General features: G+C 49.0%; 12 protein-coding genes across 12 annotated transcripts; 3 read left to right on the top strand and 9 right to left on the bottom strand.

Moving 5' to 3' along the window:
* Window positions 1-916: 916 nt before the first annotated feature.
* M437DRAFT_46847 (uncharacterized protein) lies at window positions 917-3,022 on the top strand (the record flags this gene model as incomplete). The annotated part of the gene is made up of 3 exons (XM_041021335.1): window positions 917-1,756; window positions 1,807-2,508; window positions 2,606-3,022. 3 exons carry the CDS (start codon window positions 917-919, stop codon window positions 3,020-3,022), a joined length of 1,959 nt encoding a protein of 652 aa, XP_040880425.1.
* Window positions 3,023-3,163: 141 nt separating this feature from the next.
* M437DRAFT_47019 (arsenate resistance ArsH) lies at window positions 3,164-4,298 on the bottom strand (the record flags this gene model as incomplete). Its single annotated transcript, XM_041021366.1, has 3 exons — window positions 3,164-3,679; window positions 3,732-3,930; window positions 3,997-4,298. 3 exons carry the CDS (start codon window positions 4,296-4,298, stop codon window positions 3,164-3,166), a joined length of 1,017 nt encoding a protein of 338 aa, XP_040880424.1.
* Window positions 4,299-5,164: 866 nt separating this feature from the next.
* M437DRAFT_74656 (uncharacterized protein) lies at window positions 5,165-6,670 on the bottom strand (the record flags this gene model as incomplete). The annotated part of the gene is made up of 1 exon (XM_041026275.1): window positions 5,165-6,670. One exon carries the CDS (start codon window positions 6,668-6,670, stop codon window positions 5,165-5,167), a length of 1,506 nt encoding a protein of 501 aa, XP_040880423.1.
* A 503-nt stretch (window positions 6,671-7,173) lies between these two features.
* On the top strand, window positions 7,174-9,800 carry M437DRAFT_20366 (PARP-domain-containing protein; the record flags this gene model as incomplete). The annotated part of the gene is made up of 5 exons (XM_041019000.1): window positions 7,174-7,494; window positions 7,716-8,619; window positions 9,163-9,254; window positions 9,311-9,339; window positions 9,398-9,800. Coding segments are annotated over 5 exons (1,749 nt in total), but the record flags the coding sequence as incomplete, so codon positions are not given.
* Window positions 9,801-11,116: 1,316 nt separating this feature from the next.
* Window positions 11,117-12,613, bottom strand: M437DRAFT_47140 (F-box domain protein; the record flags this gene model as incomplete). The annotated part of the gene is made up of 1 exon (XM_041021394.1): window positions 11,117-12,613. The coding sequence occupies one exon, from the start codon at window positions 12,611-12,613 to the stop codon at window positions 11,117-11,119; it is 1,497 nt and encodes a 498-aa protein (XP_040880421.1).
* Window positions 12,614-13,048: 435 nt separating this feature from the next.
* M437DRAFT_83792 (uncharacterized protein) lies at window positions 13,049-15,180 on the bottom strand (the record flags this gene model as incomplete). The annotated part of the gene is made up of 3 exons (XM_041027997.1): window positions 13,049-13,093; window positions 13,150-15,021; window positions 15,091-15,180. 3 exons carry the CDS (start codon window positions 15,178-15,180, stop codon window positions 13,049-13,051), a joined length of 2,007 nt encoding a protein of 668 aa, XP_040880420.1.
* A 1,017-nt stretch (window positions 15,181-16,197) lies between these two features.
* On the top strand, window positions 16,198-17,511 carry M437DRAFT_74652 (NAD(P)-binding protein; the record flags this gene model as incomplete). The annotated part of the gene is made up of 6 exons (XM_041026274.1): window positions 16,198-16,276; window positions 16,332-16,566; window positions 16,617-16,830; window positions 16,892-17,157; window positions 17,351-17,408; window positions 17,473-17,511. 6 exons carry the CDS (start codon window positions 16,198-16,200, stop codon window positions 17,509-17,511), a joined length of 891 nt encoding a protein of 296 aa, XP_040880419.1.
* Window positions 17,512-18,184: 673 nt separating this feature from the next.
* On the bottom strand, window positions 18,185-18,406 carry M437DRAFT_47223 (uncharacterized protein; the record flags this gene model as incomplete). The annotated part of the gene is made up of 1 exon (XM_041021412.1): window positions 18,185-18,406. One exon carries the CDS (start codon window positions 18,404-18,406, stop codon window positions 18,185-18,187), a length of 222 nt encoding a protein of 73 aa, XP_040880418.1.
* Window positions 18,407-18,883: 477 nt separating this feature from the next.
* M437DRAFT_74651 (ZIP zinc/iron transport family) lies at window positions 18,884-20,114 on the bottom strand (the record flags this gene model as incomplete). Its single annotated transcript, XM_041026273.1, has 3 exons — window positions 18,884-19,801; window positions 19,856-19,971; window positions 20,024-20,114. The coding sequence occupies 3 exons, from the start codon at window positions 20,112-20,114 to the stop codon at window positions 18,884-18,886; spliced, it is 1,125 nt and encodes a 374-aa protein (XP_040880417.1).
* A 1,445-nt stretch (window positions 20,115-21,559) lies between these two features.
* Window positions 21,560-22,136, bottom strand: M437DRAFT_47202 (uncharacterized protein; the record flags this gene model as incomplete). Its single annotated transcript, XM_041021405.1, has 3 exons — window positions 21,560-21,661; window positions 21,717-21,887; window positions 21,948-22,136. 3 exons carry the CDS (start codon window positions 22,134-22,136, stop codon window positions 21,560-21,562), a joined length of 462 nt encoding a protein of 153 aa, XP_040880416.1.
* Window positions 22,137-22,511: 375 nt separating this feature from the next.
* M437DRAFT_46486 (glycoside hydrolase) lies at window positions 22,512-24,121 on the bottom strand (the record flags this gene model as incomplete). The annotated part of the gene is made up of 3 exons (XM_041021280.1): window positions 22,512-22,943; window positions 22,999-23,801; window positions 23,848-24,121. The coding sequence occupies 3 exons, from the start codon at window positions 24,119-24,121 to the stop codon at window positions 22,512-22,514; spliced, it is 1,509 nt and encodes a 502-aa protein (XP_040880415.1).
* A 631-nt stretch (window positions 24,122-24,752) lies between these two features.
* Window positions 24,753-27,197, bottom strand: M437DRAFT_46773 (protein phosphatase; the record flags this gene model as incomplete). The annotated part of the gene is made up of 3 exons (XM_041021319.1): window positions 24,753-26,567; window positions 26,620-27,111; window positions 27,174-27,197. 3 exons carry the CDS (start codon window positions 27,195-27,197, stop codon window positions 24,753-24,755), a joined length of 2,331 nt encoding a protein of 776 aa, XP_040880414.1.
* Between the last annotated feature and the right edge of the window lie 184 nt (window positions 27,198-27,381).

Raw genomic sequence — 27,381 nt, 5'->3', positions numbered from 1 at the left:
CCTGCATGTCGTAGGATGTGTCTTTCTGGGCTAGAGAATTTGTCTCGTGGATCATCTTCATTCCAGCCATACCGGTGTACAAGCAGATCTAGATTTTTCTGACCCTGAGAGGAGGTTGTAGGGATCATATATCGGCGCTTTGACCTCTTCAGCAATCGGCAAGTCCATTTTAAGCTGTCCCGACACCAGAGACACATGTCGAGGGTGGCTGTGTTTTTGCACCTGAATAAAGCTCGCCTTCATTAATGGCATTCACCAAATGAGTTGGTGTCTAAACCTTCCTGAAGGTTACTGGGTGTACCAGCAACGCCACGTTTTTTGCCTGTCAATGTTCTGTTTCTGGAAAAATAGACGACAACCATACATGAGAAGCGTTTGGCACCACAGCTTTGACGTCAATGGGCAAGTACAAACCGATCTCAGGTTGTAAGCTAGGTTTGGGGAAATCAGGTTATCAACGGCGTGTATAGAAGGCGTGGTGAGATGCTTTAGCGCAACGCTTCTTGAGCTTCTGCAGTCTCCCGAAACTTACGACACCTTGGTCCGCGTAGGGGACTCTCAAGGATTGCAACTTAAGTTTAACCCGGACCTTGATCCCCAACTTATAAGTCTTCATTCCAGTCGATCCATGTGTAGTCTGTTTCAAGGAGCAAATTAGGATTCTTCGGATACTACAGCTTTAGCTGATCCAACTCTAAAGACTGTGATATTAAAGATTCTTCTTTGTCGACTTTCCTTCTCAACCGATTCGATGCTACTCTGCACCCACAAACAGCCTCACAATTGGTACAACCCTGCTTCAGACGTTCTCAATACCACCACCGTCAAGAACATTTCATTATATGGACTACCTTATGATCTTCAAGACTCCCAGATCATGAGTCGTCAAACTATATCTACAAGCCCGTCCACGCGAATGGGGCAAGAACTGCTTCGAGGTCCGACACTCGCGTCCAGTCCATCCAAATCACAATCGTCGGGATCAAATTCGGACGCCGATTCGGCGATCGGTGAACCACGTCGACCAGGCACACGGCAATCCAAGCCAAGATCAAGGAATGGATGCTGGACATGTCGGCAGAGAAAAGTCAAATGTGACGAGGTTCGACCGGTCTGCGCATCGTGTAGTCGGTTAGGGAAAGATTGCGAATGGGGCCAGAGATGGAAGTTTGACGATTTGAGTATGCGCACGCGGCGGAGACACAAGCACGTATCAGTCACTGGAAGTCCGTCATGGGATGAGAAGAATCAAGCACGCATGATGGCTCGTCAGCTTTATACCAGGCATCAGCCTACACTTCCAGCATTCACCGAGCTCAGCAATGAAGATGAAAGAGAAAGAAAAGCACTGACACAACCTCCTGGTACCTTCAATGTCATTCTTACACCGGATAGCTTTGGTCGATTACCAGAATATGGTGGACTGATCAGGCGGTATCGAAGCGGAAGCGGATGTTCCAAATATGGCTTCTCAGAAGACCCTAACCTTGTCGTTCTTGCCGAATTCGAAGATACACCTTACTTCATGGCTCTTCCCGAACGCAACCCTTCTTTTGCAGCTTACCCAACTCCGACCTCTTCCGCATCTTCAATCCCACGCGACCTTGCCAACTATGGAACCACAGACATTGACGAAGTCATGGCACACTATAGAGAGTTCATCTCCAAAAGGATGATGCCTCTTGGATCAAGATTTAGACTCAGCGAGTGCGGTCACGACGATGTCATTGTCGTAGAAGCACGATCCTTCCCACCTGTAAGTTCTGCTTATCTCTGACCCGGCGTCCCGTGCTGACAGACAATGAGTTGTATCACGCAATCTGCGCCATCACGTTACTGAGTCTGGCGCTCAAAGGACAACGACATCTCCTCGCAGGAGCCTTTCAACATTACCAACAAGCCATTTCAGCATGCATGTCAAGTACAGCCATTTCGAAGGGCTCTCTAATATATCTTCACTTCATTCTTCTCTTATACGACATTTGTTGTGCAACACAGAACTGTTCTCCAGACGGAATCATGTGGTCACAACACTTTCAACAACTCGCACGTCTAGCATACGCCGGAGACGACTTCGAGTTCAATGAGCTACAAGCCTACATCCTTTGGTATACCCTATTCTTGGATGCACAGTCTTGTCTTTCTGGAAATCCGGAGTCTGGATTCTTCGTCCGAGCATACCTGTCGAATGGCTCGACTCTACCGACTTGGCGTAAACCAGAAGGCTCGACCCAACAGCCTAACCTTGAGATAGCGGGTCTATCCGCTGTTACCGATCTCAGCAAATACATGTGTGGACGCTTTGCTCAATTGAGTCAGTTGGCATTGCAGATGCGAGAAGATGTTGAAGCTGGTCGTGGTAGCATCACAGAACATCAGAACACTGTAGTGACATTCAGAAACGAAATGTACTCGAATTGGAGCCTGAAATACCCGGCCTTCCTGCCTCGAGACTCACCAGAAGCTGGAACAAGACTGCCGACCCTTGCGCGGACAGTGTTTGATTTTGTAAGTCTTGATATTATTTCTTTTCTTTTTCTTTTTTTTTCTTTTTTTGCTTTCGCATGCCTGGGCAGAAAATCCTGAGCCTAACAAAATTCTTCAGGCATCTCTTCAATATTCTACCGCCATGGTATATTTGCACACAAGCATGTATAATGGTCAGCGTAACCACCTATCTTCTACCCAACGCAAGGAAGTTGCCAACCATTGTCGCCACATTCTCTCCATGGCTGCACTGGTGGTTGCCGAAAAGGGCACTGAACAACACAACCTCATCTTCTCTATCTTCTTGGCTGGTGTCAATAGTGCGAATGACCACGACAAGAACCGTGCCATTGGTCTCATCCGTGCAATGGAAGGTACAGGCATCAGCTGCAATGTTACAAAATCTCGCGAGCTGCTCGAAACAATGTGTGTGGAGCAGAGAGAACGAATTCAATTTGGTGGCAATGCCTCTGATATTGACTGGGTATCTTTTGCTAAAGAACGTGGCATTAGACTTGTCAACATGGGGCTTTGAGGATTGAATATCTTGTACGACTATCATGTTCGCTTATTTTCGATTCTTGTACATGAAAAGTTTTGACATTGGGGAGGGGGCTTTCTTTTTTTGACGGATTATATGATACCCTCAAGACAGGCGCATTTGATTAGCTTTGTATCATTTGACACCATTGACATCAATGCCATTGACAAGTTTTGCAGTGACCATACTTGTTGCATTGCCTTCTTGACCTGCCTTTTCTTCCTGCTTGGTGACTTCAACTTCTCTCAATCGTTTGGCTTCTTTTTCTTTTCGTTCGCTGTGTCGATCACCAAAGAGATCAAAGTGCTCTCGCATGATGAGAGTGTACTTGAACAGTTCCTCCATGACATCGACAACTCTGTCTCGATTGCCTGAAGGCTTGAGTCTGCTTCCACCTTCTGCCTTGATGAATGCGTCGTGATCTTGTTCGTCAAGTGCGTCGGTGAATTGAGTGTATGCCATGGGTATTGAAGATTGGTTGGGGATTGCAAACATGCGCATCCAACGTCCGAGAACACGAAGGGAATTGACAGTGTTGAAGGATTGTGAGCCGCCAGAGACTTGAGCAATTGCCAGAGTGCGTCCTTGGGTCGGTCTTACTGAACCTGTGCTTAATGGAACCCAGTCGATTTGGTTCTTGAACACGGCTGTCTGTTGCAATTGTTAATAAAGTACCAAGCCCGTCGTTCAGCGAGTCACCTACGAGATTACCATGTTGTTCAGGAGATACCCATACATGACCATCACTCCATTTGCTCAACTCACGAAGCTCTTGAACTTTCGGGTGTTGATGTTGAACATCGTCTTTGACAGGCAAGCCAGAAGGATTAAAGACACGAACATCGGCACCCAGACGCCAAAGTATGCGTGAGCATTCGTAAGCCAATAACCGCGAGTACGATCTGATAAACACATCATCTTATCAGCAAATCTTTGACTTGAATCTTTTCGGAGATCTGGGATCTAACCTTTCCCGCAAGCTGCCATACAAGACCAAAATCTTAAGTCTGTTGCCTCCAGTCTTTGCCAAATCTGCTTCGGACATTTTCAATACTGTGCTGAGTTCGGACTGGGAGATCCAGTCGCTATTCGCCACTTCTGGGCTTGTGAGGAATGGTCGATATTTTGATCTGATTTCTGCATCGTCCTCTGATTCCAGGATCGCCAATGTTTTTCCTGCATAAGTTGGGTCTGGGACCAGAAAATTGGTCTCTCGCATGACCTCGGTGTTGTTCAGGTCGCCATGAACGCGATTGTTGCCAGCAGCCATGATGGAGTATTGACGTAGCGGCAAGTCACTGTACCGCTGTAGTGACTGAGGCAGTGGCGTCCGGGATAGATCACGAATTGAGGAAAGTGGCGTGTACTTCAAGAACAAGAATCTTCTGCTGCAAGCCAACATTTCTTTTTGGAGAATACAGCAATTGACGAACGACAACAGGCCATGGCGATTACATGTAACCCGTACGCAAAGCGGCTTGCATGATTAGAGTTCGGCATGTCACTGCCAAGACAGGAGATTCGGCATTGTGACATCGCGGCATTTCGTACCGAGATATGTCCCTTATAAACTCCCTTCTCCCCACCGCTCGCTTACACACTCGTGTGGGACGTGTTGTGGGGAGGGAAACGATTTGATGCAATCGCGTGAGGTTCATCAGATGCTTCCACCGCTTCTCTATCGCCGGGTTCCATGATTTTGCCCGAGGAAACTGCTATCTCGGCTTCTCGAATTCGTAGCTCTCACTCCCTCACCGCTGACAACGACAAACTACAGATACCCTTGACCTTCTATGCTGAAGACGGTCACAGTTTTGCAAGTGGTCCCTTCTCAACCCCAACAATACATTTGGATCGTCTGCAAGTTAAATATGAGTCTGGCCATTGAGATAGTCTCAAATGGGATTCTCTTCTTAGAGACCACATTCTTCACCAAAGCATGATACATTTCTGTAGATACACTGACTTGCTTTGACACATGGGGAGGTTGAAGCTCGGATTTGACACGAGTCAGAACCATGATCATCGAATGGATGGTCTACATTGCTGCATGTATTCCGTAGTCAGGCCGCCCATCATTGTATGTGTGAGCTAAGCTATTACACTCGGTATCGACTTGAACCAGCGTTGGCCTTTTCAGTTGTCATCGTCTTCATCATCATCATCATCGTCGTCGTCGTCGTTATCCTCGTCTTCTCCTTCGCCATCATCTTGTCCGTCTTCGTCACTGTGCAGAGAAAGTACATCATCCTCTGGAGGCGGGACATAAGTACGTTTTGATAGCTCTTCCAGCCATTCAGCCATGATTGTGCCTGGTCCCGCATGGTGTTTTGCTTCTTGTGTCATTCTTGACATGTCTTCCTCACCGACGGGCATGTTCTGTTCACTGGCACCGACGGGCTTGAAATAGCAAACATCTTCTATGTCAAAAGGCTCTCTCCCGCAGTGTAGCTGTGAAGGAAACCCGATAAGTACCGATTTGAGAGAGGTCTTCTGCTTCAGAGCGATTGCAAGGTCTTGCAGTAGTGCCTGCCAACAATCCTCGGGTTCGCTAGCTGATGAAGCATGAATCTTGACTTTCCATAAACTGAAAGATTCCAGGTCGAACTTTGTGAGGACCTTCAAGAGTGTTGTCGCTGGAACGGTGAGCATGCCCAGTTCGAGAGCAGTAAGTTGAGGCAAGGCAACAGAGTTAGCTGCTGGGTCCGTGGAGAGAACATGAGAGCTAGAGACTGGCGAACCGAGCCAATCTAAGAAACCAGAGGCAAAGGGTTGCGATGATTCGAAATTCAGACGCAAAGTGTCAAGTTTTGGGGTACGTTGCAGCAGACGCGCGAGAGGAAGATTGCCAACTTTCTCGGATTTGGTGGGTGTGATTGTCCTGTGATAATAGTAGGGCGTTGTATCATTGCCGATAGCCAGCATCAACTCTTTCATGTTACCGAGTACAGGTCTGACCTTCTCGCCCAAGTAGCCGTCCAGCATGTTGAAAGATTGTTGGGTGAGCTTTGAACGCTTGCGCAGGAAAACGTGGATGCTCTCTGGCACGACTTTGGCTTGACCAAGCGCGTAAAACAAGATAGGCAAGATGGGTTCTGGTGAGATGGTCCTCAATCCTCGCTGGCTGTGTAGATTGTCTGCGTCGTAGTTGGGTAGACCTTCCCAACCAAAGGACCAACCCCAGCTTTTCCAAGTAGCAAACTCTCCATCACGATAGCGGCCCGATGCATTGTAGTCTCGCAGGCCCACGGTACGCAGGTTTGGCAATCTGGAAAAGGCCTCGGCCAACATCTGAACAGCTTGACCAGATGCCATGAGAACGTCATGATTGACATGGCCAGCCTTGTACATGGCTTTGCCTGACAAAGAGATGATCTCTGGATCTGAAGGAAAGACATGAGTGCTGATGACAACTTCAGAGAGACGAGATGCGAGGGTTGGATGATTGGATATGTCGATCAAAGCTTGTAGGCTGATTTGTTCGAGCATGAATTGTTTTTTGGTAAAGAACTCGCGAGAGAAGCTGTCAAACAAGACGGCTTCAATATTCTTGGAGGTGAGCCTGAATTTGCCAAGTTCGTTGGTAGTGAGGAAGGCTGAAACGCGCAGGAGCAACTCGGGTGGCAAGTCTAGTAAGGTCATGGTGAAAGATAGCCACTACTAAGAGTGAATGATTGAACGAATCCAAGGTTGAAGACTGGTTTTGTTGCGTGTGAGGGGTCAACTGTATAAAGGTCGATGAATTGAGCAAGTAAACAAATGATAGGCTGAAATGGCGTGGCGGCGCGTGGTCCTGAGGCAGCAGCGGGCAGCAGCGTCGCACCTTCCTCGCCAAGGCTGTCGCTTCTGCCTGCTATCCCAGACCAATGCGATCCTTCAAATAATCCTTGGGTCTGCGCTGCTGCAATTGACAGACTCACTCTTTCATCTTTGATCCAAAACCATCATCTCACATCACAACCATGGATTACGACAAACTCAAGGTTGCCGAGCTTAAAGAGCTGCTCACGCAACGCGGGCTCTCCACTACTGGACTTTACAGAAAGCAGCAGATCATTAATGCCCTGCAAGAAGACGATGCCGAATCAGGTGGACCAGCCGAACTAGAGGAAGATGATGCTGAAGAAGAAGTCAAAGTGAAAGCAAAGTCGACACGCTCATCTACAAAGAGAAAGGCGTCCTCACCCTTGCCAACTGGCCCCACTCCGGCCAAACAGCCGAAAAAGGCAAAGCCAGAACCACCTGCTGCTGCTGCCGCTGACACTCCCACCGACCCTGTCAAGTCCGCTCCCAAAATCACAGAAGCTCAATTCGCATCAGCAGGAGCAAAGCTTGACATTCCCATCGACGACGGGGTTGCTTCCTCCTGGCATGTCTACGTCGACCCTGACACTGGTATAATTTACGATGCCTCGCTCAACCAGACCAACGCCTCGAATAACAACAACAAATTCTATCGTGTTCAGGTATGCTTGCTTATCCCCGCATGCCCAACATCATCCAGGACCTGCTGCCGAAACGCACAATACTCTCCTAGAAAGGATGTCCACAGAGATGTCCCAAGACAGCAACCTCTCTTTGGACACCACCTCTTTCTGAGAAGTATTATACATTTCTAACGACATGACCGTCCCCCGCACTCGGAGAGACCAATTCCTTTGTCCTTGATGCTGACGTATGTTTTCAGCTCCTAGAAGACGCATCTGGTGCAAGACATCAGACATGGACTCGCTGGGGTCGTGTTGGTGAGCACGGCCAAACGGCTATGCTCGGTGATGGCTCTCTTGAAGACGCTTTTAGCCATTTTGAGAAGAAATTCAAAGACAAGTCTGGCCTCAAATGGGATGACAGAGGCGAGAAACCAAAGCCAAAGAAGTATGTCTTTGTTGAACGCAGCTACCTTGCCGACGATGATGAAGCTCCTGCTCAATCCGGTGCCTCTCCTGATGGCGACGAGCCTGCATACGCACCACCCAAGTGTACTCTGGATCCGCCCGTTCAGTCGCTCATGGAGCTCATCTTCAATCCAAAACATTTCGCCAACACTATGCAAGCCCTCAATTACGATGCCAACAAACTGCCTCTTGGAAAGCTCAGCAAAGCCACCATCACCAAAGGTTTTGAGATTCTGAAAGAGCTGTCTGCTTTAATGAACAATTCATCGGTCACTTTCAACGATTTTGAACAGCTCAGCAACCAGTACTACAGCTACATCCCTCACTCGTTCGGAAGAAATCGCCCACCCATCATCCGCACTCTCGAAATGCTCAAGCCAGAGATAGATTTGCTGGACAGCTTGAGTGACCTCAAGAATGCAGACGAGATCTTGAAGAAGGCCAAGGAGTCAGCAAGCCAGATCCACCCTCTCGATTCACGCTTCCGTGGTCTCGGCATGCAAGAAATGCAAGCCCTCTCACCATCCAGTTCAGAATTCGCCGAGATCAACCAGTACCTTCACAAGACTTGCGGCTCGACTCATCACGTTCAGTACGAGGTGCAGGACATCTTCCGCATCCAACGTGAGGGAGAGTTTGAGAGGTTTGACAAGAGCGAATACTCGGTCGGTAGTGATCGTCGTCTGTTGTGGCATGGTAAGTTCGCAATCAATCGTATCCTAATTATACAGGTTCTGGAGTGGTTTCAACTGTGGTTTCAAGCTTTGGTTCCAACTGTCTCCTCCAGCCTCTCCGTGTGCTCAAGACAGTCACGGTGTAGCTGTAGAAATGCACAATGCTTGCGCGAAAAGTCTTGTTTCTAGAGAGAAAGCCATCAACAGCCATCTCTATGGTCAGACTCATCTTCGAATTGCATTTGTGCATTTCGATAGCTACACTGTGACTGTCTCAGCAGATGGGGAGGAGGTTGGTGCCCGCTCGAGTTAGGTCTCGGCCCACAACCGAAAGTTGGCCATGCTGCATCAGCACAACACCAAACCACTTTCGGGCTATCTCTAGCTCAATGGCCGCGAGGGCTAGGGAAGAGTGTCGCAACTAAGCTCCAACCTGATTGCTGATAGATCGAGTGGAGCCAAATGCTGGCAGCCCGATCTAGTCGAAGGTTTGAATCCGCAGTTGAAACCACCTTCAGGACCTGGACCTCTCTGTCACAAAGCATAACACTAACTATCTCTGAAGGATCTAGATCGTCGAACTTCGGTGGAATTCTCAGTCAAGGTCTACGCATCGCTCCACCAGAAGCACCTGTCAACGGTTACATGTTCGGCAAGGTATGTTTGGACGTCAAAGTCGCACGTTTGGACGCATGCACTAACTCGCACAACAGGGCATCTATCTGGCCGACATGAGCTCAAAGTATGTTCTTGCCTGTCTTGATCTGATGATCTATACTAAACTCTTCCGATTTTACCAGATCCGCCGGGTACTGTTGTGCATATAATAGTGACGGGCATGCCCTCCTCCTTCTCTGTGAAGCTGAACTCGGCAAACCAATGCAAACTCTCACTGGTGCCAGTTACCAAGCAGCTGAGACTGCCAAAGAAATGGGCTCCTTGTCTACTTTGGGTCAAGGCAGAATGGCGCCCAAAGCCTGGAAAGATGCTGGGTGCATTCATCCCTCTCTCACTGGCACAACCATGGTATGTTTTCATATTGTGACTTTCGGGCAGCATAAAAATTCTAACCTCACGCAGCCGGACACCACCGAAGACCCTGGTGATACCAATGTTGCCGGCGCCTCCCTTTACTACAATGAGTACATCTGTTATGATGTTGCTCAGATCCGTCTGCGCTACCTCTTGCGTGTCAAGATGTAAGGCTCTCATTGAGCACAGAGATAGAAAGAGTGGAGAAAACGGGCAGTACATTTGCTAAGCGCGGAGTTGGGGAGTTAGCTTATTCGTCTTGCTCAAAACATTCATGTTTTCGCTTACAGGCCCTTCCTTCGAATGTGACATAATGTTGTATATGCCGTGGAAACGTATGTTTCATCTCTCTCTAGCGGTGTTCGATCTCATATCTATGAAAATGCACAATATTATCATGAAAAAACAGCATGATGTCCATTGAGAAACGAGATTTCATCGACTCTCTCTGGTCAGACCTCTGCTTCCGAAAACAATTGTGTCTGTTGATAGGAGACAAAATGCTCCTCACAATAGTGGGAGTAGATCAAAGTTATGCCCTAGACAGGCTACTACAGGAAAGAGCATTTTCTCTCTCTCTTTTGAGAAGATAGGGGGATGCGAGGGTTAAGAAGGGCGGTATAGAAGAGTGGTGTGCGCAACGACACAGTGGGTGGTGTGCGCGCGGCAATATCGCGAGTGCGCGTAGAGGTGTTGCAAGTTGGCAAACAAGCATTCAACACGGGAAATGCGAAGTGGAAAGACAAATAAAGAAAATCAAATCAAATTAATCTCTTATCGGATATCCCAAAGGTACAACACCGCCATTGATAGCTTGAGACAAGGAGGACATGCAGCACCTACAGTACCTACACCCTGCAACATATAGTGGCCTACAGCACCTACACCCTGTACCTGCCCGCTTACTCACCTACGTCCTGTCTTCAGGCTTGCTATAACAGCTTGCTAATGATCCCAAAGACTGCAGGTGTGTAATATGGCCAGCGGCTACCTGCATTGGTTCGTGGTCTTTTGATTTGAATATTCGTGAGCTGCCGTCGCCTCCCGTGGTTCCAAGTACCATTGACTAGATTTTGATAGAGTGCCATTAGCCTTGTCCGTCCAGCAGAGCAGTGTAGATGTGTAGAGGATTGTTGTCACGAATGAGATGCAATGAAGTCAGGATGTTATGTAGCATGCCGAAGAATGTGGTTGCTGCTGGGTGCTCGAGGTGGGGCAAAGTGGAGAGCTCGGTTGAACATGCCTTTATAATTTGCCATCCCATTAGACGACACTCTGATTACACAGTAAGGCAATTCTGTTGCAAAGGTTCCTTTTACATATCAATTGAATCAAATGCCAGGGCGCTTATAGGTACTGCTTTGATATCGTTAGATCTCATAATGACGTGCAGAAGCGCTTGATAGGAAATTAGATTATGTAGTGGTGTAATGGTAAGTCGGTCTCTGTCACTTTTTTGTGCGCGCATGACCATGGCAGGATCCATCTCAGTACCATTCATGGCCCTCCTCTCCTTTGTGTTCATCCTTGGGGTTCAAATTCAATATTCTCTGTCCAGGGCCGGTATCAGCCGACTGACTTTCAAAAGTGCCCGAAACAGCTCTCGTGCCAATTGTGGTCAAAGAGTCATAGTTGTCGATAGCACCAGTGACGGCCGCCCACTCGGGACTTGAAGGAGAAGAGCCATCTCCAAGATCGCTCCATCGTGTCACCACAATGGCATGTTTAAACAGCTTCTTCGGATCCTTTTCCGATCTATCCTCAGCCAATTTGACCTCGATCAGATACTCTGTCGGACATTGAGGACATCGGCGCATAGGACGGCATTCCGAGCATAGTGTGATGATTGCGCTCTGATGTGGTCGTCTTCCAGCAACCTTTGCTAGTCCCTCATGCAATGACTTTTCCGGCGGTACTGGCATGTGGCTCAAAGCGCATTTGCAGAGCTTCATCAACAAACCATCCCTCCAGTGTGCGCAGACAGAGAAATAAGGTAGATAGTCTTCACGACTGTAGAGGAGCATGCGCTCACCAGCTGGTGTCAATCCTGCCTCTGTAAAGGCAGTACTCTGAACACGCATCAGGAGATGTCCTTTGAAGACAAAATAGCGAGAACTGTGGGTCCACCTGGGTTCATATGGTTCTCTCCAAAGACGCGCCATTGTTGTAGCTTCGATGCCGTGATCTAGACCGTATTTCTTGCCTCTCAGAGCCAGTTGGACGAATGTATAAGGAAGTGTTCGGCCTGTTGTGATACGAATTCTTGGCTGAGGCATGAGGTTGTTCGTGGCATGTGGGCAGATAAAGAGGGGATTGAGTACGCTGGCAGGCTTTAATTTCTCCTCGCCTTTCTGAGTTCGGAGATGATATTTGTTGCAGACAAAACAAAACAAGTGATTCGGTAATTTGTCTTGCAGCCTGTGTAAGAACTCCAGTCTGACTTCTTCATTGTCGGAATGGTTGATGGTTGTAAAGCAAGAAGACCCCACACGATCCAGCAAAGTTTTGGAGGAAAGAGCGAGGCAGGCGCGATCGATCAAGTCCAGATAGTCTGCAATGCGATTCCATAATTGAGACGACAAGCTAGCAATTTGAGGTTCACCAGGCCGTCGATTCGGATCCAATTCGTATCTATTCAAGACTTCTGTCACGGTGTCGAAAGAGTCGTGCGCAAGACTGTGCAGCATCAAAGTACCATCCAGAAGCTCTCCAGTCTGTTTGTCAATCTTGGGTCCAGTCTCTCGCGCTTCTCGAATGCGCTCGGCTTGTGTTTTGAAGGCAGGAACCTGGATCGAGTCCTGCCTTGAATCGAGAGAAGCTCTGTGTGAGCTTTTGCGCCCCGACGCCACACTTTCACCAGCGCTGCTCTTCCTTCTAGGAGCATTCGTATCGTCGACTGATTTTCTACCAAAAGTAGACCGGAGTTTGTCTCTGAGGCTTCGACCGCTCTTGTTTGAGCTCTGTACGGCAGAGTCGTCCGTCATGTTGATGGAGGCTCAAAATGTATCAATCCTTTGGTAACTTTTGCTGGAGCTTCGCGTTCTCATATACGACGCGCCCGCTCGGTTCGATCTGATATGATTTGGAACGACACTCCACAAAGCATGTATAACAAACAAAGTAAGTTCGATCAAAAGTCTCCTTTGCTGACTGATGTTTTTTCGAAACCTCTTCAACTATTATGACGATGCACACCCGCGAAGATCCGCGCCGGGCTCACGCCATGGTCAAAGTTTGGAGCGAACCCGTTTCCAGCCTAATCTCACATCTTACCACCACAACAGGCATTGATCACGATTCATGTACGACAAGATATCATAGGAAAAGGTAATGTTGGATATCGTACAGCTTTGGTTTGGCGGTAAAAAGAAACTAATCTAGAAAAATGTACAGATTGACCAAGAAGCTTTTGTGATAATCTAATCAACGAGAAGGCTTTGGAGTCTGGCTTCGGTAGCAATGACCTAGAAGGTGAGTTAGTATATGGTAGCGAAGATGTTGATGAGATACAAGAACTCACGTCGATAGCCTGCTTGGTCTCCAAAACTCTTCTGCACTCTGCGACCCAATCCTTGCTTAGGACACCGGCCCAGCCTCCGAGCGAGTTCATTTCTCTGGCAGCACCATCAATATCACCCTCCTCAAGGAAGACTTGAGTACGGCTCAAGACAGCCTCAACATCATCACCCTCGGGCATACCAGCACCTTGCTTGTTGAACATGAAACGAGAAAGGACGGCGGAAGCGGCGTGGGAAGCGATACCGGCATCTTCGGGTAGAAGAGCAGCCTTGCGAACCTCGGAAGCGACACGACGGAAACGATCGATCAGGTGAGCAGAGCTGGGAACACCACGCTGGTATGCGGTAGGAGGAATACTGGCAACAGCAGCAGAGACGAGCTCGTTGTTGTTGCTGATCTCCTTAAGAGCGGCAAGCTCGTTGATGAAAGGAGTAGGGTGGTCGTGCTTGGAGATGGCATTGCGGACAGACTCGAGAGCGACGTGCAAGTGCTGGGTAGCCAAGTTGCTGTCAACAACCTTGTTCCACTCCCCGGTAAGCTTCTCAAGCTCTGCGACGGAGCTGGAAAGCTCGTCAAGACGGGCAAGACGTCCATTGCGCTCCTCCTCGACACGATCACGCACACTCTTTGCGAAGCGGCGCTGCAACTCAATCTCTTGCTCAACCAAGGCGTTGCGGGAACGCTGTTCGGCAACCTTGCGCACAACATCGAGCTCAGTTGAGAGCTTGTTCTGGTATGATTGCGACAACTTCTCACGCTCGCTCTCGTACTCCTCACGCCATTTGGCTTCCTGATCTTGCATTTCGGTCTGGAGGCGGGTAACGAGCTCCTTGGCAGCAGTGTCGAACAGAGTGTGGGCGTTGGAGATCTCATCGGCGGTCTTCTTCTCGGCTTGGGCCTTGAGAGTAGCAATGTCTGCAACAATCTTCTCGACTTGGCTCTTAGCGGCAGCCATGGTTGATGCGTACTTGTCGGAAGAGGAATCGGCGTTGACAACGGTAATGATGTTGTTGAGCATCTTGACGACATCCTGGACAACGGGTTCGGCGGCATTGGGCATGCTCATCAGGTCGAGAGGGGCAGCAGCAACGGTAGGTGTTTGGGGAACCTGAGGGGCGGGGGTCGAAGGCTTGGAGGCTGTTGTTTGCGAATTGCGTTCAGATTTGACATCTTCCTTGGGCAACAGATGGTGTGTCTTTGACTCCATGTCGAGGCGGGGCTTACCGTCTTTGTGGGCTGCTGTCTCAACTGCAGAAGTGCGCTCAGCAGGGGTGGCCTCCTGGGGCTGCTGGAGAGGGCGAGAAGGCTCGAGAGCACTGACGTGACGGCGCTCGGTACCAGAGCTGACTTCGTTGACTTGCGCTGTCAAACCGCTGTTCTTTCCAATCTGAATCTTGTTCTCGCCGCGGACCTGGGGGTAGTGACGATCCTCGAGCTTGCGGCTGGGGAATCTCTTGCGGAACTCGCGCTCCTCAAAGTATGCGACGGCATCCTCGCCGAAAGGTACGTATTCGGTAAAGAAGTCGTGGAAGTTGTCCGAAATGAGCGAGTAGTAGACACCACCAGCGAAACCAAGAGAAGACAGAAGGAAGAGGGTGGTCAAGAAGCGTCGGAAACGACCACGGCGTCTGGGCTTAGGTGCAGGAGCGGATACAACCTTGGGGCCAGTTGTAGTAGAGGCAGGAGGAGGGGTGGCACCAACAGCTTCGGGAGAAGGAGGAGCTCTAGGGATGCCAATGGGTGCACCTTCGATTGGTGAAGCGGGAGTTTCGGCACCGAGCTTTGGCGGTTCGGGCACGTCGTTGGTGACCTTCTCACTTTGCGAACCGGGAAGGACAGTCTCATCGGGTCTACGAATATCGGCAAAGGCTCTCTGGATGTGATTGTCAGCACGCGACAGTCAATTGGACGGCTTGATAGACGTCAGATGGGCAGAACGCACGGAGCGGTTGAGCAGCAATTGCGAGACGACGGGCGAGGCGCGTGGGGCGCACAGGCGAGCCCGACTCCGAATCAACGGAGTACGAAGCATTATGACCGCTGAACAGAAAAGAAAAGACGGAGGGTGAGGGGAGATGGTTGCAAGAGCAGCTTCAGCTTCAACTTCGATATCGACTTCGCTCTCCAACTGTCCGACCGACGTCTTGCACGCGTGCACGTTCCCGCTCCGCTATTCGGCGAGAGCCGCCATCCAGCTTTCTCGAAACAAACGAGTATAATTAACAAAATCGTGATAATTTATCACGTGATTGGCTGCTGTAGCTCAGTGGTAGAGCGTGGGATTGCAGTTCCTGCAACTATCCTAAGGTCCGTTGTTCGACCCAGCGTAGCAGCTTTTCTTTTTGTTCGCTCATTCCATGCTATAAGCTGCAAGTATCAATCTGACCTGTGTACAACCAATGCTTCTCTACTTTGCTCTTACCTTAAGCCCATGGTTTTGTGTCAAAAGTGACTGTCGACGACGTGTGGACGCTCTTGGACCAGTCCGCCGGAGTTGATACCGACAAGAACAGGTAGAGGCCCAAGCTCCAACACGTTCAGCGACAAGAGCCTCATCTTCCAGAAACTCTTTTAGCCTCTTTCTGATCAATGATCCCAGGCACACCTGCGCGGTATGTCCTTATACATGCACAGGTGGATCACGCAAGAAACAAGCTTGTATCGTGAGGTATCGAGAGATCGAGTCCCGAGGATGTATTCGATGACGCCTACCTGATGACATTGATGGTCTTCCTTCAAAATGCGGGCACTTCTGACGACAGCACTTTTTGTGTTGAGCATTTAGCACATTTAACAGCTATCCACTGAGCGGGGAATTGTAGTTGTTACTTCGACTCTTAGTCTGCGCATGCTGCCCTCTGTTTGGGTCAATCAGTTCACCATGACGACACTTTACAGAATGACATCTAGAGCTCTTCCTTCAGGTACAAGTAGAGCAGCTCCTCGAACACTCATGGCTACTTCTCGTCTTCAGACACTTTCTCGACACATTCAACCTCGAGCAATCTATACACCTAATACCCAACGTACCTTCACAACTTCATCCAGCATGTCTTCTCCCAACAACAATAATGCTTTCAAGCTCTCTGAGCTCTTCAATGTCAAGGACAAGGTCGTCGTTGTCTCCGGTCAGTCTCATCACTTCCACACAAAGTCTTCTTTCTCTGACTGGATGATGTGCAGGCGGTGGCTCAGGTATTGGTCTCATGGCCACTCAGGCATTCGCTGTGAACGGTGCCAAGGTCTACATCATTGGCCGTACAAAGGAGAAGCTTGACAAGGTCGCCGAAATCTACGGCAAGGACGTGCCCGGCCAGATCATTCCCCTCCAGGGAGATATCTCCAAGAAGGAGTCTATTGCCGCCATGGTCAAGGAGATTGAATCAAAGGAGAAATGCGTCTGCATTCTTGTCAACAAGTCTGTTCACAATTGTCTACTTATCAATCGCACTTACTGACATACAATAGCGCCGGTGTCTCGTCCAACACCATGCAGACTGAGGCCAAGACAGCTGAGGAGATGAAGGCCAACCTCTTCGATAATCCAGACTCAAACATTGAAGACTGGACCGACACCTACAAGACCAACGTCCCTCAGTGCTTCTTCATGACCATGGGCTTCCTCCCTCTGCTTCAAAAGGCCACTGAGCATCAGCACGGTTACTCTGGATGTGTGATCAACGTAAGTTCTGTCTGAAAACACGAACACCACGACTAGTGCTGATTCCTCTTCCCTTTCGCAGGTGTGCTCAATTTCAGGTATCGTCAAGACCGCACAACATCACTTCGCCTACAACGCTTCAAAGGCTGCTGTCATTCACCTTACCAAGATGCTGGGCTTCGAGATTGGCAAAAATGGCCTTAAGGTCAGAGTCAACTCCATCGCTCCTGGTGTCTTCCCTTCGGAAATGACTCAGGGCGAGAGCGGCGAGAACCAGAAATCGGAACTTCCCAAGGAAGACTTCGAAGGCAAAGTCTTTGCCCAGCGCCCCGGCAATGACAGAGATATGTAAGTCAAACCGAAGGCAGAAGTGTCACGACTAGTGATGGCGCTTTGTCTCAGTCTGTGCGCAAGGTCCATACGGTGTTTTGACATACCGTTCGGGACAGCGCCTCGCAGAGTTGAGTGCACCCATCACAAAGTCGCGGCGCTCTTGACCAACCAATTTCGTGCGAAGATGCTAATCGTAGCTTCTCTTTAGGGGCAACGCCATGATTTTTACTGCCAGTAACCAGTATTTGAACGGCCAGACGATCGCTGTATGTATACCATGCTTTGAACGCTATATCGTTTTGTGGGATCATGCTAACCATTCTTTTTCAGGTCGATGGTGGCTACATCTTGCAGCACGGCTCTGCATAGATCAAGAAACATCTGAATGAAGAGGGCCAAGTAATGTTATCACGAATTTAATGGTATTTCAAGACCATGCCGGTCTTCTTGATCTTTCACAAGTAGGCTTCACTCGGGCTTCGTCTAAGCTATCTCGATTGAGTTGTCAAAAATCCGATAGCAGCAGTCATATGACTAATGAACCGATTGTTGGAAATGTCAGTGAGCTTTTTTTTTTCCTTTGCCTGAATTTGATTTATACGTGTCTCCAATGCTGTGGACAATATTTCCTGCTGTAAGTGCATCGCATATCACTTTCATTGGTGCAACAGCTGGCTTGCTTGTGCTCACATGAGTTCGCTAGTGACAAAGAACGGTTGCAATTCATGTATCAAGCTTACGGTCTTCATTCAATGCATGCTGTAGCAGGCTTTCCTGCCAGATATCACAACCTGTCGTTTGCTTTCTGATCTACATAGGTACACCGCGCCAGTGTGTCACCTTCCACAAACGATTGATTTGGGCCCTCGGGACCATTCAAATGCCGGCATTGCAGCATCACACAAGCATACGCGTAGACACCAGCGCAAACCAACCAAGACCGGCGCGGAGGCCAATTGGCATTCCAGCATGACACAAGAATACAATCCCATCACAAAACCAAAAATCCCATGCCGCCCCAGCAGCCCAAGTCCCCATACTCTCAACGACTTTCGCTGTTCTGCTCAGCTGATCTGCAGTCTGGACACAACTTCATCACTGCAGGTGTGTATGACGATCCGGTGATAGTCGTCATTTGCCGTTCGCGGTCAGCATCTCTCCAGCCTTCGCAGTGCCACCTGAGACGTCTTGACATATCACATGGGATGCGTTTCTTGCCGTGATGTTGGCAGAGGATGTAGAATCGCCAGTACCATCGACACATTATGTTGTGGGAAAGATGAGACAGAAAAATGCCCAGAATGGTTTCTTTTTGTTACTGTATGGTCGATTGCATGGCTTTCGATGTGTGGTGACTATATATGGCTTATCAATGGCGGGCTTTGCCTGCTTGATGGGTATGTGTTTTGTGCTGTCATTTCTTGATTAGGATGTACGATGCTTATGGTCGAACAAAGCTTGGTTTGAGGACCGCGCCGTGTATCACAGTGCGCCGCCGAACATGTGTCTAATTCAGGTTCGGTCATTACATTGAGGGGCCATTCATGGTTGAGGCATTAATCATCGAAATGGGTTTCATGAACAAATGGGAAAAGATAATCAAGCGTTGAATACGAAAAGCAGGTCAGAATCGCTTCTGCTGCATTGAGTCATGAAAACCATACTTTTAGTCTAATCGTTGAAGTTTATTGTACAATCATGAATAAAAACAAATCGTCGAGGAGTAGTCGAGAAGCCCATTTTAAGCCCACTTGCCGAGCAAAGCCATCAAACCGGCACCAAGGCACATAAACAAGAAGGCGGTCAAGACAGTCTTGATGCTGGCTTTTTGCATGTAAGTTGAGAACATGAATTCGTGTGCCATCAGCTCGACAAGACCAGTGTAAATCAGGATACCTGCACTGATACTGTCGAATACACCATTTGCAATCAGAGTGGTCTGACTGCCAGGAGCAAAGGATTGACGAACTCCAAGACCAATGGCGATGGCGATTGGGGTGCTGATGGCATACCCAGCACCGAGAAGGTAAGGAGACCAGCGTTTTGATTCGGGCCAAGGAATAGCAGCGAGACGAGTTCCCAAACCAAGACCTTCGAAAGACTGGTGGAAGACAAGGACAACATACAAGGTGTTGAACTCATCACCAGAGACAGCCAATGTCAAGCCGATAAAGATGGAGTGAAAGATGACACCAAACTCGAGGATGAAAAGAGCAGTCATTTGAGCAGCATAAGATTCGCTGACAGCACTATCGGCCGCTTGCTTTTGAGCCTCGGTCCATCCGGCAGAAATTTCGTTGTCGACATGAGAACGGGCATGGCCAAGGTGGTCGTCACCACGAGCGTGAGGAGTGGTGGGGCAGTGAGCAGTACTTGTGCTAACACGTCCAGGCAACTCATAGGCAGGTTCGGCATGATCGTGAATCTCGGGCTTCTTGCCATCGGTGAAAGGCTCAGGCTTGATGCCCAAATCATCTTGAGATTCCAGCTCATCATCATGATCGTGACTGTGTCCGAACTTGGCATAGCGCATGGTCATGAGCTCGACAAAGAATAGGACAAAGATGGTCATCAACACAATGCCTTCAACCCAATCGTACTCGGTGATGGGGCCAGTCAAGCATGGATCAGTCAGAGCATCATTGGCAGGTGCGAGTAGCTTAATTGGTCAGTATACATGTTGCATAATTTGGAAGGAAGGGTCAACACTAACATGAATAAAGGCAGTAGCTATAATGACACCGGAGCCGAAATACTTGGCGATGAAGAAGGCCCAATCCGGAACGCCAACCCCTCTGTGCCTAGCAGCGAAGACGGGAAACCATGTTGCTAATCTGTTGTTAGTATATCGTGCATTGAAAATCATCTTTCACAGACTTACCAAATAGTGAGCAGACGCCAATGACGAATATAGCCGAAATGCGGACGCCCATGCGACCATCGTAGTCGTTGTCTGCTTCGCAGGTAGACATGTCGGCTCTGGCGAATTTGACAAAAAAAAGCGTTGAGGCCTGCTGTCTTTGCTTGTTTTTGCACTGATGGACTGTAGATCTGCTCTGAAAGAGGCAGAAATCTGTCGCGGCAAGATAGCAAGCTAGAGATGGTGAGCAGCGCGACAAGGAGATGACAAGGAGAGAAATTTAAGCGTTACATAGGGACGAGGGAGCGAGGGAATGACTGACCGCGGCCTCGTGGGAAAACACCTTGATGGGCAGATATGCAACGAGATTTTACTTGATCTGCCCTAACGAACTTTAGCCGGCCAAGCTTCGCAAATCCTGACGTGTTGATTGGCCGCTCAAGCCGCTTCGCGTGCTTTAAGCACTCAGATGTTGAAATTTGCGTTCACTATGACAATCAACAGACCACCTCAAGCACGTCTCACTGACTCGACCGGCACTATTCTTCCATGCATTTCTTCCGGTTTTGATATGATGACATCCGCTTCAACTTCGAAAAAGCACCTTGGTGATCCCCAACACACTCCACCATGATCCATGTATTCATGAAAATGAACGTTGAGAATCCTTCGTGTCTCTACTTTCGAGGTTATTGTAGTGAGGCCGAGAAATTTTGAGCAAGACTCAACTTCCGAAACTCAATTGGCCTCCGGTGCCGGATGCTACTGGCATGTCAAAAAGGTCAAGCACAGTAAATATCTTCAAACTCGGCGAATATGCGTGTAAGAGTGCTTATTCCTTGTCAAGGCTTGACAAGAGTTACTCAAAAGGATTGCGAAGGTTTGATAAGGGTTCACAAGCTCATACCCAAGAACGTTTGATCAGCGCCACATGGCATTTAACATCAAGGTTACAGAATCTGAACGTCGAACTTATTGACCGAACCATGGTGTGAGCTTGGTCTCTGTTCTTCAAGTGGCAGTCTGCTATAAGTTCTGCAGTACCAGTATGAATAATTAGCTATCATCATGAACGGTGATTCACCGACGCTTGCAGTTAAACAAGTGCCTACACATAAGCCAGGCAGGAGTAAAATGTCAAGACAAGCTCAAGGTTATGACTGCATCTGTCACGTCTACCTCAATGCTTTTGAACGATGTCAAGCATCTGGGTTGATTGGCAGTCACACGATACATCTGTTTGCATTCCCAACTATCACCAATCGGCGCTTGGTAATATCAAATTTGATTCTGCAATTGGTGACAGGCCACAACTCGGACAGTTTTGATATGTATTCGGTGCTTTTCGGTCTAACGCCAATAGACTGGGATCAACTCCAATCGGTCCGGACATTGTCACCATGTCTTGTTGAGCTGTTGAGCTGACAGAAATCAACGCACTGGGCGTGGAGGGCGTATGCTAAGACTCTCATGTGTAGAGTGCAACAAGATGTCCATTTACATGAGAAGAGATTGCACCGCCATTCTGTGCCCGCTTCTCACGATTTCGGACACGCTTCAGTAACCGATTAGCCCACTGGCAAGCGCAGTTCCAGCCCAGGTATACTCGAGCCACTCGAGAACTTGCAGAAGCTCTCCAGTCTTGGAAATTGCCTCGTTCTGTAGATCTATCAGCACTTGTGTCTGTCAGAGATAGCGATAGTATCAATCTTACATAGCCGTCAAGGAAAGGAATCTTGGCCTTGGCCTTCCAAAAGTTAGACACGTGAGCACGCACAAACAGCGTCAGGACCAAAGCAGCAGGCGAGATACCAAATCTCACAATGGAAGGCAGGGCATTGGGTGCCAAAGATAATGTCGTAGCTGCCATCATCGAGGCTAAGATCTACAATGTATAATCAGTACTTGTGCAAACATGTGTGTTGTATGCAAGGGGGTCACCAACGCAGATAGCACCACTGGACTGTGTAGTTCGTGTCTTGTGAAGCTGATGCTCTGCCTCTGTCGAGTACTTGGCTGCCTTCTTGCTTGTCTCTTCGTATTGCTGAAGGTTGGTGATGGCGATGTAGGACACGTATGCACCATAGGCGCAGAGCGCGACCTGTCCGGTGTGGAGGATCTGTGTGAAGAACATTGCAGTCTTTACTATGTTTTCTTAATTGGTAAGTGAGACGACTTTCGAGAATGTAATAGCTTGGTCAAGGTTGGAAAAGAGGTGTCAATCGAGTTGAAGGAGGAGGTTGAGAGTGATGTCATCGGGTCAGGGTCGTACGGTCGCCTTGACAATATATCCAACCCGAATCCAATTCATTGTATGCTGAGTAGTAACACGAGCTGAGAAGCGTATGTTGTGTCTTGTTCTTGTTGGATCGTGGTCGCGAGGTCAGAAGTCCAAAGACATCGCGAACTTCTACAAGTTCCAAGTGTCAAAATGTGGTTACAATCAGTCTATTAATCGTTTGATGCTAAGCAAAACCAATGAACACAGGTAGACCACCAACATTAACAACTAGATTCCAGCGAGCTCATAGAAGTCACGGACTCCTTGTCTGAAACCTTGCTCAAACTCCCACAACAACTTGCCAGCCTGTCCGCTTTCAACGATTCTCTTCTTGGTCCAAATGTCCAGCATGCCAATCTTATCACCTCCAGTACCAGGAAGTCGACCATTGGCTCTTGCACCAAAGAAGGTCATTGCATCGTTGAAGCCGAGCTTCCAACCACTTTCAAATCGCCAGTGCTCGTACTCGCCAGGGTGGTTGCTATCCCAGTAGTTGCAGTGACCACCGAAGGTCTGTTGGAACTTGCCGTCTAATTGAGACTGCGCATGTCCAATACGAGACTGAACATCATCGTTGGAAAGAGTAAGGTTGTTGGGAGCCGTGATGGCACCGTTGTTAGTCTGTTGCTTGAAGCCCCATTCTCCGCCATCCATCCAATCCTAATCTTCTAGTCAGTATTGATCTTTGTGATTGTGATAGGGACATCAAACGGACCATGCGGTATGTCCAGAAGAAACTTCCACCAGCTCTCTGCTGATATCTCTGTGTCTGTGCCTGTCCAAACTCGCGAACCAGATTCTCCTTCTCACTGGCAGAAGCCTTGGCCCAAGAGTCTTCTGTCAAGACACAGCTGTATTCACCAATGACAACCTGTGCTGCGCCATGATCCACAACGCTTCCATCGTGGCCATCTAGCTCACTCAGCTTGTACCTGGCTTCATTCGCAATTTGACTGGGATTCTTCTTCTTGTCGTCATCTGAGAATGCCCAGTACAGATGAGTGTCAATGACGATCGGGTTCGCTCGACCAGCATGCAGACTGTTCTTGCCATTGGTGTAGCCGACTGCAGGACCCAAATTCCACGCGTCCGAGATGTAGAGTGGAAGAGTGTTGTCGATACCACCAATCTGACCAATCACCGAGTCATACCAGCCATACATACCCTGAGCGTCCCATTCAGCCTCATTGACAAGCTGCAGACCGATGACACCGTCCATTGATCTAGCTTCATGAGCGATGAATAGTAAACATCGTGTAGCGAGGTCCAGGTTTCTTTTGGACTTCCACAATTCGGCTTTGCCGCTGTTGGTTCCGGAATGATCACCTCCGTTGGCACCACCAGGCAATGCGTGGAGGTCAAGAAGAGTGCCGATACCTTTGGCAGTCAAGCGAGCGACAAGGCGCTTTACAGCTGGCCATGCATTCTCATAAACTGCAGCGGAAGATTCGAAAGGTGTGTTTGCGCAATAAGCTGGGCCCAGCGTGAAATACCCAATGGGCAGACGAACAGATGTACCTATTCAATCAGCTCGCGGCTACAGATATGTCTACGCACAACATACAATGAGCTTGGTTGGCAAGCCAATCCAGATCTGAGTCACTGATATAAGTCTCCCAGTGGTTTTCGAACTTTTGCTTGGCTGCATCAAGACCCATCGCTTTGATGTTGCCAGTCACAGCTGCAAGCTCGGCTGAATCGGCCTTGTCCTGATACATGCTGGGAGTGAGCCATTTCTCAAGTACAAAGATGGAGCCAAAGTTGGTGCCATGTTGGTAACGATAGCGGAGGACATCCAAAGGTGAAGGCTCCTGGATGCTAGACGGCTGATCGGTCATGGGCATCTGGGATTGCTGTTGTTGTTGTGCAGGGTACGAAGGTTGGTCGTCACCAAACGCCGACTTCATTTCGTTCTTGAATTTCTTTAGGAATCCCATGTTGTATAGGTTTGATGTGTTCAGCTTCTGTGTTCAAGGGTGGTTGAGGTAACAATAAAATTTAGGTTGGGAGAGGTTGAATAGATAAAGGAACAGGATGTCCACGGGGTCCGACGAGCTCATGCTTCAAATGTGGATCTCCACCTTCTTTTCGGAACATAGAGGATGCACGATGCAACAACGAACAGGGAACGGTGTGCCTCCGTTGTCTTGGATTGGGCATTTAGATTGGAACGGTATGACGTACGCGTGTATGTCTTGGCTGTTCTATACCAACGTCCAGTCGCACATGATTATGGTCAAGTGGTTTGAAGATGCATGTGTTCTCATGTGCATTTATGGATTTTGTTCTTTTCATGCCATCTCTGCTGTCCTTGCAGTTTGTACCATTGGTTCCATGTCTTCATCCTCATATGAGCTCATTTTCGCATGCCAGCCCCGTTCTATTCACAGTATCTGATAAGTCATAATACTTTCCATCCTTATCATCAATTCATGACCCCAAAACGCCACGCTATGAAGAAATTCACATCTAGTTATCCCTAAAGGCATTGTCTCTTGCAAATGCTGAGAATGAGAGTCGGCCATTTGCAGTTGAATCTGGCTGATTGGTCGCCGCTGGTCTCATCTTCTCGTCAATGGTACGCGTGGGCATCAATTCGTTGGTTGGTGGAGATTGAGGTCGGCTGCTGGGTGCACTTGCACTGTTTCTACCCAGACTTAGGTTGCCCAGTCCAGCAGTCAGACGTGCGGCGCCGTTGGTAAAAGCGCTTGCGGTCTGACCCGTGAAACTACTGCCATTTGCAGCGGGCCCTACAGATATCTCCGAGTTCTCTATACCAGTGACAATGGGATCCTTGGGTTCCTTTGGCAAGCTGACAGTAGGCGCAGTAACGGTTCCATTCATCTCGACATCGGTACGACCAAACAATTCGTGCCACCACTTGACCTGGTTGGTATCAGGAAGGATAATGCGCTCCTTGCCAGAAGTATTGTCGTCAACGGTAGGATCATACTGATCGTTGATCCACATTTCTCGACGAGAGAGGAAATAGTCCCAAACACTTCTCGTCCTCTCGTAGGCTTTTTCTTCAACTCTGGCGCGCTCACTATCCCAGAGGAAAGTACCGTATTGGCATGAGTAAAGCTGATAAAACAGACGGCGCAGGAAACGCTCGTTGAACTCGAATCTGGTAGGATATTGGCGAAGCATCTGGTAGGTTGCGTCCAAGAATTGGTGGAAGATAGGACTCGTCTCCTTGACGTTGGTAGTTGCGTGCTTAGCGCTTTTCGAAGTCGGGGTTGGATTGGACGAGCCATCACCTGCATCGTTGACATCAAAAGATTCCCTACTGTCATTCTTCTTGGTAAAGAATCCCCTGGCGGTGGAGAGTGCATTGCCAAAAGCATTTCCATTGCCACTGTTTGAAGACAGACTGTCAGCCTTTCGGTTGCCTCCAACACGCTCGTTCTCAATCTCGAACCACTTTTCACTGCTCAGGAATCCTGAACGGTGACGGAACATGTGGCCGAAAGATACCCAATCCTTCTCCACCAAGACGATGAAACCTTCGAGGGTGCGGTAGTATGGATCCAAGCAAAGTTGACTCAAAGCGCTGATCTGACTGGTGCGGTCCCAGCCATCCGAGCAGTGGATGAGAACGTGGGAGTGATTGATGCCGACTTGACGAGCTACGAGACTAGAGCCACGCAAGACCAAGGAGATGTAATCGAGCCATTTGCTCTTGGCAAGCAGATCCTGGTTCGGGCCAAATTCAGTATAATCGGTGTGAGCAAATGCTTCGGCCACTTTGCTGAGGGAGTCTCTCATGACATGAATGTTGGCGATACCAAGGTATTCCTTTGTTGCGTCTTTGTAGAATTCCATGTTTTCTGAACCCATTCCTGTGGCCTGGTTGGCAACAGCATTGACCTGTGGACGGGCGTCGACGATAAAGTTCCTCTGCTGAGCTCCGTAGATTTTATCGGTGGGTATGCCGGTAATGCTGTCTGTACTGGCTTTCGGCTTGACCCGTAGAGGACTTGCATCTTGTTGCATGTCGGGATCGAATTGCTGTCCTTGGTCGTCAAGGATGGGCATGCCACCAGCTAGTGGTTTTGATGTAGAGAAGATGGCAGCAACCAATCGTTCGTCCTGGGGGTTTCTCTCTTTCTGAAACATGCCACACTTTGGTTGCGAGCTTCGGGTTATGGAGCAGTTGTTGACAGGATGCAAGTAGGTTAGAGCGGGAATGCGGTAGCGTGAACGATATTCTCTTCCATGTTTAAGAACGTTGTCAGAGACGGAAGACGGTACGACCAAGAGGGAGGGGTAGGTGGGTGAGTACTTTAAGGAATTAGTGGACGCATTAGTAAGAGGAGTAATGATGGGAGCGTACTTCGTAGTCGCGATTGATATCAGTCAAGCGCCAGCCTCGATCGGCACCTTTGGGAGAAATGCCCATGCGCCTGTACTCCTTGCGGGCATCATAAATCTGCCAGCCATTGATGTTCTTTTCAATCGGAGGAGGGTCGTAGCTAAAAGCATACAGCTTGTCGTAAGAGCCAAGGCCACAAGTCAGAGCCTTGATGCTGTCGTAGACACTGCGAGCCTGAGTCTCGTCGGAGAAGTGGAAGGCGACAAAGGTAAAGTCTCTACAGCGTAGGCGAATGGCATGGTCCTGGCGAAGGATGGCGGGCATGGGTCTATAGACACAGGACGCAATCATGGGGTATGTGATCCACATCTCTTTGACACGACCTTTGGCTTTGGTCGAGCCTTGGGATTTGGTGGATGCATCGGGGCGGTGCTCGAAGATCAAATGATGGGTAGAGATATGAAGAGTTCCGGTGGCCTGTTCGTTCCTTCTGTGAAGTGTCACATTGTCAACCTGTTGACCGAGCCGTCAGTCAAGCCTCGTTGTGATGCGGAAGGGCATGCGCAGAGACGCACCTTTGAGATTTTGATCTTGTCCATGACACGCTAGAGAATTTCAGCATCCGGCGAGAAGGCGCTCGGAGCTTGGTGTTGGGTGGTTGGTGGTGTGAATGTTTGCGACACTGCAGCACCTTTCTCTGCCTCTGCCCCTCAGTGCAACAGCAGCAAGCACAGCGCATAGACTCGACCCTCGAGCGCGCGTCATGCCGTCGGCGTCCACGGC

Source organism: Aureobasidium melanogenum (assembly GCF_000721775.1).
Source record: "Aureobasidium melanogenum CBS 110374 unplaced genomic scaffold scaffold_8, whole genome shotgun sequence".
Lineage (NCBI taxonomy): Eukaryota > Fungi > Ascomycota > Dothideomycetes > Dothideales > Saccotheciaceae > Aureobasidium > Aureobasidium melanogenum.
This window is presented reverse-complemented; position numbering and strand designations above follow the sequence as displayed.